This window comes from Oncorhynchus keta, chromosome 15 (genome assembly GCF_023373465.1).
Source record: "Oncorhynchus keta strain PuntledgeMale-10-30-2019 chromosome 15, Oket_V2, whole genome shotgun sequence".
Lineage (NCBI taxonomy): Eukaryota > Metazoa > Chordata > Actinopteri > Salmoniformes > Salmonidae > Oncorhynchus > Oncorhynchus keta.
Genome location: NC_068435.1, coordinates 17198111 through 17209681, shown reverse-complemented (window position 1 = coordinate 17209681; position 11571 = coordinate 17198111). Strand labels below are relative to the sequence as shown.

The window sequence follows — 11571 nt, the reverse complement described above, 5'->3', positions numbered from 1 at the left end:
ACATTGTAAATATGGTACTGGAACTGACACTGTATATAGTGTGCTTACTTACTTTACTGTGTTCTTATCTTGTCTGTTCTTGTTCTACCTTATTTTTAGTATTACATTGTTATTGATTACTGCATTGTTGGGGTTAGAGCTTGAAAGAAAGGCATTTCACTGTACTTGTGAATGTGACATTAAAACATGGAAGTCAAAACTATACTGAACAAAAATATAAATGCAACATGTACAGTGTTGGTCACATGTTTAATGAGCTGAAATACAAAAAGCTTCATTCTCTCAAATTTTGGGCACAAAATTGTTTACATCCCTGTTAGTGAGCATTTCTACTTTGCCAAGATAATCCATCCACCTGACCGTTGTAGCATATCAAGAAGCTATATAAATGGCATGATAATTACACAGGTGCACCTTGTGCTGGAGACAAAATGCCACTCAAATGGGCAGTTTTGTCACACAAGACAACGCCACAGATGTCTCAAGTTTTGAGGGAGAGTGTAATTGACATGCTGACAGCAAGAATGTCCACCAGAGCTGTTGCTAGATAATTGAATGATAATTCTTCTACCATAAGCCGCCTCCAACATTGTTTTAGAGAATTTGGCAGTGCGTCAAACCGGTCTCACAACCGCAGACCACATGTAACCACGCCAGCCCATGACCTCCACAACCGGCATCTTCACCTGCGGGATCGTCTGAGACCAACCACCCAGACAGCTGATGAAAATGAGGAGTATTTCTGTCTGTAACAAAGCCCTTTTGTGGGGAAAAACTTACTTGGGCCTGGCTCCCCAGTGGGTGGGCCTGGCGCCCAAGTTTATGCCCTCCCATGGCTGTGCCCCTGCCCAGTCACGTGAAATCCATAGAGTAGGGCCTAATTTATTTATTTCAATTGACTGATTTCCTTAAATGTAACTCAGAAAAATCGTTGAAATTGCTGCGTTTATATTTTTGTTCAGTATATATAAATCATTGGTTGTGACTGACTGAATTGTATGGTACAGCTATAGACGATATTTATAGTTTAACTACCGCGAGAGTTGGACTAAACTATTTGAAGCTACATGATGAGTTTTGACTTGCATTTCACTGTTAGTTTAACACAAAATATGTACCCTTTCAGTCAAGTAAATCGACTGTTTTTTTTCGATTAAAGTACTGATGATGGGCGTACTGTTGTTTGTATGCGTGCAGCGTGTAGTTACTGTGATTGGAACCCTACAATTGGCTACACTAGCCCAGCTACTTCCCACACCGTTGCGGGACCACAGTGCTTGCTTGACAAGTAGGAGCGAAGAAACTGTCCCTTGACCGGTGTTGCCGTTCATTCTTGTATCAAGGTGACATCTAGATGAGTTATTTTTTGTGTAGGCTACTACTATTGAAATAAATTGAAATAAAACCATGGGAGAGAAAAAAAATGGCCACATACCACCGGCGACACCGTGACTACAGATGCCCAGAGTGAAGCACTTTAGTTTATCAGCAAACACCTCGATACAGCACCGGTGAATTAGTTATTCGAACCAACTTGCATTCTCATCGAAAAAAAATAATGGGAGGGGAAAAACTGTCAAAATAAAATAATTGGAGGGAAATCATTGGCCACCACCAGTGAACCCGTGAATTCAGCTGTACAGAAGGAAGCACCTCTATACCACACTGGTGCATCAGTCATTCTCACCAAATTGGCTTCTCGTGCTCCCGGATAGCAGTGGCCTTAGCCAATTGACATGTCACTGTGACGTTCATATGATTAGGATATTAGCTAGCTGTCATCACAGATGAATGGGGAAACCCTAGATATCATATTAAATTACTAGAGGGGAGGGGTGGGCTATGTTATAATCCTCTTCAAAATTCCAGAATGAGGCTAAATCGCAGCCATATTGGTCAGGGGGAAATCCAAAACCAGTCTACGGGTGAATTCATAATTGCCTAGTGTGTCAGAGTGCGCTCTGGGTCATTCATGCATTCCAAAGCGAAACGCGTTCTGGGAGCAGTGTTCTGAACTTACAATGGCAGCCGAGCAACCAAGTTAAGACATGACTGAGAGAACACCTCACTCTGACCATTTTACTCGCCCTAGCAGAGTTCGCCAGGCTGTTTTCATGTTATCTAGAACGTTTCGTGACTGTCACTGTGCTGCTGGCAACAATTTAATTACGCTTCTTTACTGATGTTTAATGACACCATTCATATTCAACGAGTGTTGCGCGTTGGTAAATTCATCCTTCATTCGGTGCTTTGGAACACTCTGACAAGAGTGCTCTGAAATCAGAGTAGAAAGCCAGAGTTAGTTTACGAACGTACCCGAAAACGTCCAAAATCTCGCGGTACTTCAATGGTAAAGCTACGCTTTCTACCATGTAGTCACAACATCCAAGCAGTGCTCGAGGGCAGTTTCACACTGGCAGTGCACTTGAAGGAATGCGGTAAACTTGTCTCATGACTTGACATTCGTTAAAGGTGAGCTTATATTTCGATTAAGAACTTTACTCAAAGTAATGACGATAATGATAGCCTACATTTATAACACATTATGAAGTTCGTAACTTCTTCAATATTTACCTTTTAAAAGTGAGAGTAGTTGGTTGGCTACCTGTCCACATCAGTTCTGCCGGTGCGCTAGCCCTGTATATGCGCGGATGCACGGCGTCCTATATGGTGCTCGCGGTGCCCAAGTTTTGTTTATGGCAGTGTTTTAGTGTAAAATAGGCTTCTGCGAGTAGCCTAGTCGATAGAAAACTGAGAGTAATTTTAAAAGAGTTAAATCGACGTAGGCTCATAGACCAAATGCTTTAAAACTCATCACTACACTTTTACAAATTGTCAATCAACTGCAGGCTATTGGGCTTTTTTTTTTTACTACAGGCTGATATTCAGTAGTATGCCTTTTTTTGTTTAGACTAGATAATGTAAACAATCATACAGTGGTGGAAAAAGTAGCTAATTGTCATACTTAAATAAAAGTAAAGATACCTTAAAGTAAAAGTGAAAGTCACCCAGTAAAATTATACTTGAGTAAAAGTCTAAAAGTACTTGGTTTAAAAGTATCAAAAGTAAATGTAATTGCTAAAATACACTTAAGTATCAAAAGTAAAAGCATAAGTCGTTTCAAATTCCTTCAGCCGTCATTGTTGTCAGTCATTGTAAATAAGAATTTGTTCTTAATTAACTGACTTGCCTAGTTAAATAAAGGTTAAAATATTAAGCATACCAGAAGGCACACTCATCTGTTTTTTAAATGTACAAATAGCCAAGGGCACTCTCCAACATTTAGACATCATTTACAAACTAAGCATGTGTGGTTAATGATCCACCAGGTCAGAGGCAGTAGGGATGACCAGGGATGTTCTGTTGTTAAGTTTGGGAATTGGACCATTTCCCTGTTCTGCTAAGCATTCAAAATATAACAAATACTTTTTGGTGTCAAGGAAAATATATGTAGTATAAAAAGTACAATATTTTCATTAGGACTATAGTGAAGTAAAAGTAGTCAAAAATATAAGTACTGAAGTACATATACCCTAAAAGCTACTTAAGTAGTACTTTAAACCATTTTTACTAAAATACTTTTTACACCACTGAAATCATAGTAGTCAGCAGCAAAAAAAAAGGTGTGTCTTAATTACATGGTAGTGAGCTAGAACGGTAAGGTAGGCCAACTACCATCTAAATGTATGGTCTTAGTGCTTGCTGGGGTATGGATGGGATCTAAAAAAGGACATTGAAATATTTCACATTTCTGCTGAACACAGTGTTGCATATCTCCAAATCTAACTGAGAATTGGGCAGGCTGTGATAATGGAGAGAATGTAGAAAATGTATAAGTCAGTTCAAATAAACTAATTGCATTGCTATAACCTATTTTTTGTTGATCCAAATCAAATATGGATTCAATGTTTCTGTATCATGACAATAACTTACATATTGTAAAAAAGCACTACTGTAATTTTTATTTTTATTTTTTTTATTTCACCTTTATTTAACCAGGTAGGTTAGTTGAGAACAAGTTCTCATTTGCAACTGCGACCTGGCCAAGATAAGCATAGCAGTGTGAACAGACAACAACACAACATGGAATAAACAATAAACAAGTCAATAACATAGTAGGGTGAAAAATAATCTATATACAGTGTGTGCAAAAGGCATGAGGAGGTAGGCAATAAATAGGCCATAGGAGCGAATAATTACAATTTAGCAGATTAACACTGGAGTGATAAATGATCAGATGAACATGTGCAGGTAGAGATACTGGTGGGCAAAAGAGCAGAAAAGTAAATCAAATAAAAACAGTATGGGGATGAGGTAGGTAAATTGGGTGGGCTATATACCGATGGACTATGTACAGCTGCAGCGATCAGTTAGCTGCTCAGATAGCAGATGTTTAAAGTTGGTGAGGGAGATAAAAGTCTCCAACTTCAGAGATTTTTGCAATTCGTTCCAGTCGCAGGCAGCAGAGAACTGGAAGGAAAGGCGGCCAAATGAGGTTTTGGCTTTAGGGATGATCAGTGAGATACACCTGCTGGAGCGCGTGCTACGGGTGGGTGTTGCCATCGTGACCAGTGAACTGAGATAAGGCGGAGCTTTATGATGTTTATGATGTAATGTTTGAAGGTGTAAACTGAAACATGTCCTGGAGGTCAATATGAATTCATGTTCAGGTAGCCTACCAGTTAGCGAGGCGACTCAGTAACTGGAGGGTTGCTAGTTCAAATCCCAGGTCAGATGGGAAAAATCTATCGGAAAGTGAGCTGGCAACCTTTGCGTTGCTGGTATCAAATCCATGATGCCATTGCCTGCTCTTCCCCCACACCTCTCCAAAAATATGTATTGTGCCTTTTGGGGGGGTTGGGTTAAAAGTGGAAGTAAAATTTTGGTTGGACCTTGTGCAATTGACCAATAGTGATCTTAATTTCTTCTTCTGAACATTGATGTTGTCAGTGTCCTGTGTTCGTAAAATGTGTTTCCTATCCAATTTTATTCAGAAGGGTCTTCCAAATCTAGAGGTTGACTGGACACCTGATTCCCTCAAAGTACCGTGATTGGCTCCTGAAAGATGTCTTCTATAGATCCCTATCAGTACATTGTGGTAAGTAAACATTATCATGTTGTCATTGTCAGGACATTATAGACAGACAAATTATTTGACATTTTGTATGTCCTGTTATCAAATTGTTACTGTGCTAAATGAGTCACACACAGCTAATCAAAGAGATAGATGAAGACATGTACACACACACATACGTCAGTGTTACTGACTGTATTAGTACTTCAGGCTGTTGTTTAAGCTGGTTAAATTCTATGAATGTACTGCTTGAGCTATTGGATATATTTTGTCCAGTCATTTGCATCCAGTCTGGATGCCTCCCATCTGGGAAACAGAAAGACTTACTGGAAAGTCTCTGTTGTATTGCTTCTGCAGGTGGAACACCAGTATTCCCATAAGTTCAAAGTGACTGTGGTACGAGCTGAGAAGGTGACCAAGGGTTCTACCCTGGGAGACTTTTGTGAGTTCCTCCATGTTCAAGATAACTCACTGTGTCCACATTACAGTGTTGTGGGTGTGTTTGAGAGATGAGGTGATGCACATAGAAGTGATGTTGTTTTCTCAGTGCCTATGGTTTTCCTCATGTTTAATCACACTGTCTGTGTGTGTGGTTGTGTGTGTATTTCTAAGAACAGTGGACACTCCAGACCCCTACGTGGAGTTGTTCATCCCAACCACTCCAGACTCAAGAAAACGGACGCGACACATTGACAATGACATCAACCCCATATGGAACGAGACCTTTGAGTTCATACTGGACCCCAATCAGGAAAACACTCTAGAGGTTAACACATTGCACTACACTTTGAACTGAGCTACATTACACTACATAACCCAGCAAGCTAAGGTTAGACACCTTCAAGCATGATGTATTCTTTCTTTGCAGGAAGATAGTAACTTCAGTTATACTTTTGCTTTCAAGAAACCCTATGTTGGGAATCATCTATCAAGATAAATGTATTTTTTTGTATTTCATTGTTTGTGAATTTGCTATTTCAGTTGACATTGATGGATGCTAACTATGTCATGGATGAGACCCTGGGAACGGTCTCGTACTCCATTGCTAAACTCAAAGTGGGACAACCAGAAGTGGTTCCATTCCCCATTGGCAAGGTAGGTCAGTCGTATTCAATTGTATAGATTGCATAGAAAGCACAAGACAGTTGATGTTGTCCACATTGCCTCCATCAAATACATACTGTGATACAGCACTAAACCCTGTCTAAAAACCCGGTCCTTGTCAATCTCAACAAAAACTTCCTACATCTTGTTTCCCCAGTTAACCAAGGTGTACTTGGAGATGTCATTAGAGGTGTGGTATGTATAACTGACAATGGGTGCTTCAATTCGTTTTTAATTTTTAGCCGGGAGCATTGACGTCATTCTCTTTGTGGAGATTTAATCTAAAGCTTACTGACATATCAGTTTGTCTCCTTCATCTCCTCCAGTTCATCCACAGACCTGCGGTTCAGCATGGCCCTGTGTGACCAGGAGAAGCTGTTCAGACAGACACGCAGAGACCGGGTGATGCTGGGCATCAAGAAACTACTCAACATGGAGAAAGGACAACACCTCCCCACCTCATTAAGAGAGGTACGACCATAAACATAGTAGAAACTGAGGCCTTCTATGCATTTTTCGGTGTATCTCAAGTGTCAAATAGAGAATGGAGTTTTATTGCTGATTCAAAAGGGAGATATACAGACAAAATCAGCTAAGATGATTCACAATGACAGTAGTCATCTCTGACACGTGCCTTGTCATTTTGTGTATGTTTGTGTGCATATTTGTACGCCCACACATGTGTGTGTGCATGCATGTGTGCCTGTGTACGCGTGTGTGTCTATGCAGGTCCCTACAATCGCCATCGTGGGGTCAGGGGGAGGGTTCAGAGCCATGGTGTGTTTCTCTGGAGTGATGAAGGCTCTGTATGAGTCTGGAGTTCTGGACTGCGCTACCTACGTGGCTGGACTTTCTGGATCTACCTGGTTAGTAGGAACACTGCTTTCATTCCACTGTACTTATAAGATCATTGGAAAGCAACATACTTCAACTGTTTATAACTACCATTCCTATGCTAGTACGAAAACTGACCAAGTAATGACGTTATTATACACAGAAAGTGATTGTGTCCCCCTTGTTCCTTTCTCTTGCTCTCTCTCGCTCTCTCTCTCTGTCTCTCTCTCTCTCTCTCTCTCTCTCTCTCTCTCTCTCTCTCTCTCTCTCTCTCTCTCTCTCTCTCTCTCTCTCTCTCTCTCTCTCTCTCTCTCTCTCTCTCCCCCCCCCACCAGGTACATGTCTACGCTGTACTCCCACCCTGAGTTCCCTAAGGGTAAGGGTCCAGGGGAGATCAACCAGGAGCTGATGAGGTGTGTGAGCAGTAACCCACTGAGGCTGCTGCTGCCCCAGAACATCAAGCGCTACATCAAGGCCCTGTGGAGAAAGAAGGCTGCCGGGCAGCCCGTCACTTTCACCGACATCTTCGGCATGCTCATCGGGGAGACGCTCATGCCCGGGGTGAGATATGGGTGCGATATCAGCAAATGTGATATCAACAAAGTAATGATATTAGTGTACCGTCTTCAATACCAGCCATTGTGTTCCTTTGACCGAGGTCCTAACCAGCCTTTATTATCAGTCAATTACATCTGTGTTTCTTCTTACTTCATTTGCACACACTGTATACAGATTTTTCTATTGTGTTACTGACTGTACGTTTGTTTATCCCATGTGTAACTCTGTGTTGTTGTTCTGCTTTGCTTTATCTTGGCCAGGGCGCAGTTGTAAATGAGAACTTGTTATTAACTGGCCTACCTGGTTAAATAAAGGTGAAAAAAACCAGTGACTTTGTCACAGAAGATGATCCAGCACCGCTGATAGACGGTTGCATTTAGGGATACCACTTTGCCATTGTCTGGCTCTTATTGTTCTTTGTTCACTTGTATTATCTGAGTGTTTCACACACGGTCTGTCCAGTGGCTTTACTACTGGTATCTATGACGTGAAGGATTTTGTGCTCCCGAGTGGCGCAGTGGTCTAAGACACTGTATCTCAGTGCTAGAGGTGTCACTGCAGTACCTGGTCCGAATCCAGGCTGCATCACATCTGGCCGTGCGAATGAAGAATAGTCCATCAGAAGGGAAACCCACAATGTTATGTATACGAACTTCGGCTGGGCGATATGGCCTAAAAATCATATCTAGATTTTTTCAAATTCATGGGCGATTCAAAACAATATATATATACACACAGTACCAGTCAAAAGTTTGGACACTTATTCATTCCACGTTTTTCTTTATTTTTAATATTTCCTACATTATATAATAATAGTGAAGACATCAAAACTATTAAATAACACATATGGAATCATGTAGTAACCAAAAAAGTGTTAAACAAATAAAAATACATTTTCAATTTGAGGTTCTTCAAAGTAGCCACCCTTTGCCTTGATGACAGCTTTGCACAGTCTTGGCATATAACATATATTTTGATTTGTTTAACCCTTTTTTTTTACTACATGATTCCATATGTGTTATTTCATAGTTGATGTCTTCACTATTATTCTACAATGTAGAAAATATAAAAGAAAAGCAAAGAAATCCTTGAATGTGTAGGTGTGTCAACTTTTGACTGGTACTGTATATATTTTTTAATTTGAAATGTTTTCTCTATATAAGCTTTGGAAATATGCCCTTTTTTAAATCTTTATATTTAAAGTCTAGCCAACTTGGATCTATTTGGTGCTAACAAGGTAGAACAGTTCAACTGTTACGAACACACCCTCTTGTCCGTCTGTTCACTTTGTTTAGATGTTGAAGGCCTACCTGGATAAGATTCTTATTTCTCAAAATGAGAACGAGTTGCCAATTTCTTATGTAACTGATTATTTTTATGCTCATTGCACATTTATAAAACAGAGACTAGACAACTAGGACACAACACTATGTGGCTGCGCTCGACAGAAACTGAGCAATCATTTTCCATAATCATGTTCATTGATACTCCTGTTTTAATAGGGTCTGCTCCGTTCTAAATTTTGGGAGTTGAGACAAGGGTATCATTAGAAGGGGAATCGACAGATTCTGTTGAACTAAACTTCAAAAGCAAAGAGTGAGTTTGAAAGTGCTTGTTATCAGAGCAGAAGAAGTGATATTTTGTCTTTTTTGTTGTGAGTGGCACGGAGAGGGGCTTGGAATTAATCATATCAATTCTATAGATCGTCCAGCCCTACTACAAACCTCTGTTATATTTCTATTAGGACAGGGAACTCATGGTGACAGAGTCAGTGAGGTGCTTACATTTGATATAGGAATGTTGGAATCCATACACAACTATATCCATACAGGCATACACAACTATATCCATACAGGCATACACAACTATATCCATACAGGCATACACAACTGTATCCATACAGGCATACACAACTGTATCCATACAGGCATACACAACTGTATCCATACAGGCATACACAACTGTATCCATACAGGCATACACAACTGTATCCATACAGGCATACACAACTATATCCATACAGGCATACACAACTGTATCCATACAGGCATACACAACTGTATCCATACAGGCATACACAACTATATCCATACAGGCATACACAACTATATCCATACAGGCATACACAACTGTATCTATACAGGCATACACAACTATATCCATACAGGCATACACAACTGTATCCATACAGGCATACACAACTGTATCCATACAGGCATACACAACTGTATCCATACAGGCATACACAACTATATCCATACAGGCATACACAACTATATCCACTTCACTTTTAAGTGTAAGAACAACCTCTCTCTCTCTGTCCAGAGGATGGACTTCAAGCTGAGCCACATGCAGAAGACTGTGAGCGAGGGTCAGAGCCCAATGCCTCTCTTCACCTGTCTGCACGTCAAGCCAGATGTCTCAGAACTCATGTTCGCTGGTAAGACCGAAAGGAAGACTCAATTTTAATGATCCACGTATTACTAATGGGTTATTTTATAACGCATGCATCATACTACCAGTTTAGAACAGATGGAAGGAAGTTCAAGTAAGGCATCTTTTTCAAGTACACTTCTTAAAGTGGTCTAACGCCTAGATGAGTCACCTCCCACGCTTTCGGTTGAGCAGATCCAGCTACAGGACTCATGTCTGCCTGAAATAAAGGGAAAGATAGGCAGACAACTTTGAAGCAGTATGCATCTTTGGAGCGGTACACTGCATGGCCTTCCCATTGTGGTTCCATCTGTCAATGTGTCACAGCTCCTTATCTGATGGGTTACCATTTACATCACTGTTTCTCAACCCTGGTCCTCCAGTACCCCCAACAGTAACCCTGGTCCTCCAGTACCCCCAACAGTAACCCTGGTCCTCCAGTACCCCCAACAGTAACCCTGGTCCTCCAGTACCCCCAACAGTAACCCTGGTCCACCAGTACCCCCAACAGTAACCCTGGTCCTCCAGTACCCCCAACAGTAACCCTGGTCCTCCAGTACCCCCAACAGTAACCCTGGTCCTCCAGTACCCCCAACAGTAACTCTGGTCCACCAGTACCCCCAACAGTAACCCTGGTCCTCCAGTACCCCCAACAGTAACCCTGGGCAACTAATCATCAACCCCTCAATGAGCTGAACAAGGTTTGTTTGTCAAGGGCTACAGCACAAATGTGTACTGTTGGGGGAACTGGAGGACCAGGCTTGGGAAACACTGACCCAAGGATGTAGCTTGTTAACTCTAACAGAAACTGTGGACCATGCACTGTTGTGTATTGTTAGTCACCCAATATTGGAATCATGGCATCAAGCAAATTAGATATGACTTTGGAATCTTTGAATGAATGAAAGTACAAACAAATTAACGAATGAATGAACCAAGTTCATTTCTGAATGACTGCAGGCATGCATGTAATTATTGTCATCTTTGCATTTGAGTCTGAGCCATTTGAATACAGGGTATGGTAGTGTTTACCCAGGGCTAGTGTCACGTCATAACGTTTGTGTTTGTGTGCTGTGTGTGTGTGTACGCGCCTGTGGGTGTGTGCACTGTGTGCGTGTTTGTGTGCGGGTGTGGAACATGTGGAATTATTGCGCAAACATTCCCATCGGTGTCAGTTTCACTAGTACAGATACTCATGCTGACCCATCTCTGTCTGACTCTGTCATCAAGGGAAACTGAAATAGACACAACAGTGAGTGACATTCGTTCTAAAAAGGAGAGGACACACCTTAAAGATTCAATGGTTCACAGACACTTAGGTACAGATTGTAGACATGACAATGGTAATGCCCTGAAGTATTATGACTTGGAGCTGTGGCCAAAATATTACATCACAATATTTTATTTGCAATTTTGACAGTATGCCTGTATTTTATGTTTCTAAATAAAATGTTCTAAATGATTAGTGCATGACCCTAGAATGGCAACAAATCAATTCTATTTGATTTTAATAGGCTTTTTCCATGCTGACGGTTTTGTTCTCAACTAAATGAGGACAAAACGGACAG

The 11571-nt window shown here is 41.0% G+C and overlaps 1 protein-coding gene across 3 annotated transcripts in view; it reads left to right on the top strand.

Annotated features, from left to right (window-relative positions):
* The first annotated feature begins 2353 nt into the window (after positions 1-2353).
* LOC118394538 (cytosolic phospholipase A2-like) overlaps positions 2354-11571 on the top strand; it is a 28509-nt gene continuing 19291 nt past the window's right edge. Inside the window, exons 1-10 of one of the 3 annotated variants that reach the window (XM_052463517.1) lie at positions 2354-2472; positions 4995-5098; positions 5432-5516; positions 5692-5840; positions 6056-6169; positions 6336-6373; positions 6505-6649; positions 6908-7044; positions 7348-7573; positions 9896-10010. In XM_052463517.1, coding sequence (XP_052319477.1) covers positions 5066-5098; positions 5432-5516; positions 5692-5840; positions 6056-6169; positions 6336-6373; positions 6505-6649; positions 6908-7044; positions 7348-7573; positions 9896-10010 — 1042 coding nt within the window. In that variant the 5' untranslated portion in view covers positions 2354-2472; positions 4995-5065. Of the gene's footprint in view, positions 2473-4994; positions 5099-5431; positions 5517-5686; positions 5841-6055; positions 6170-6335; positions 6374-6504; positions 6650-6907; positions 7045-7347; positions 7574-9895; positions 10011-11571 lie in introns of those variants that run through there. The other 2 variants (XM_052463518.1, XM_052463519.1) reach the window with 2 other exon arrangements.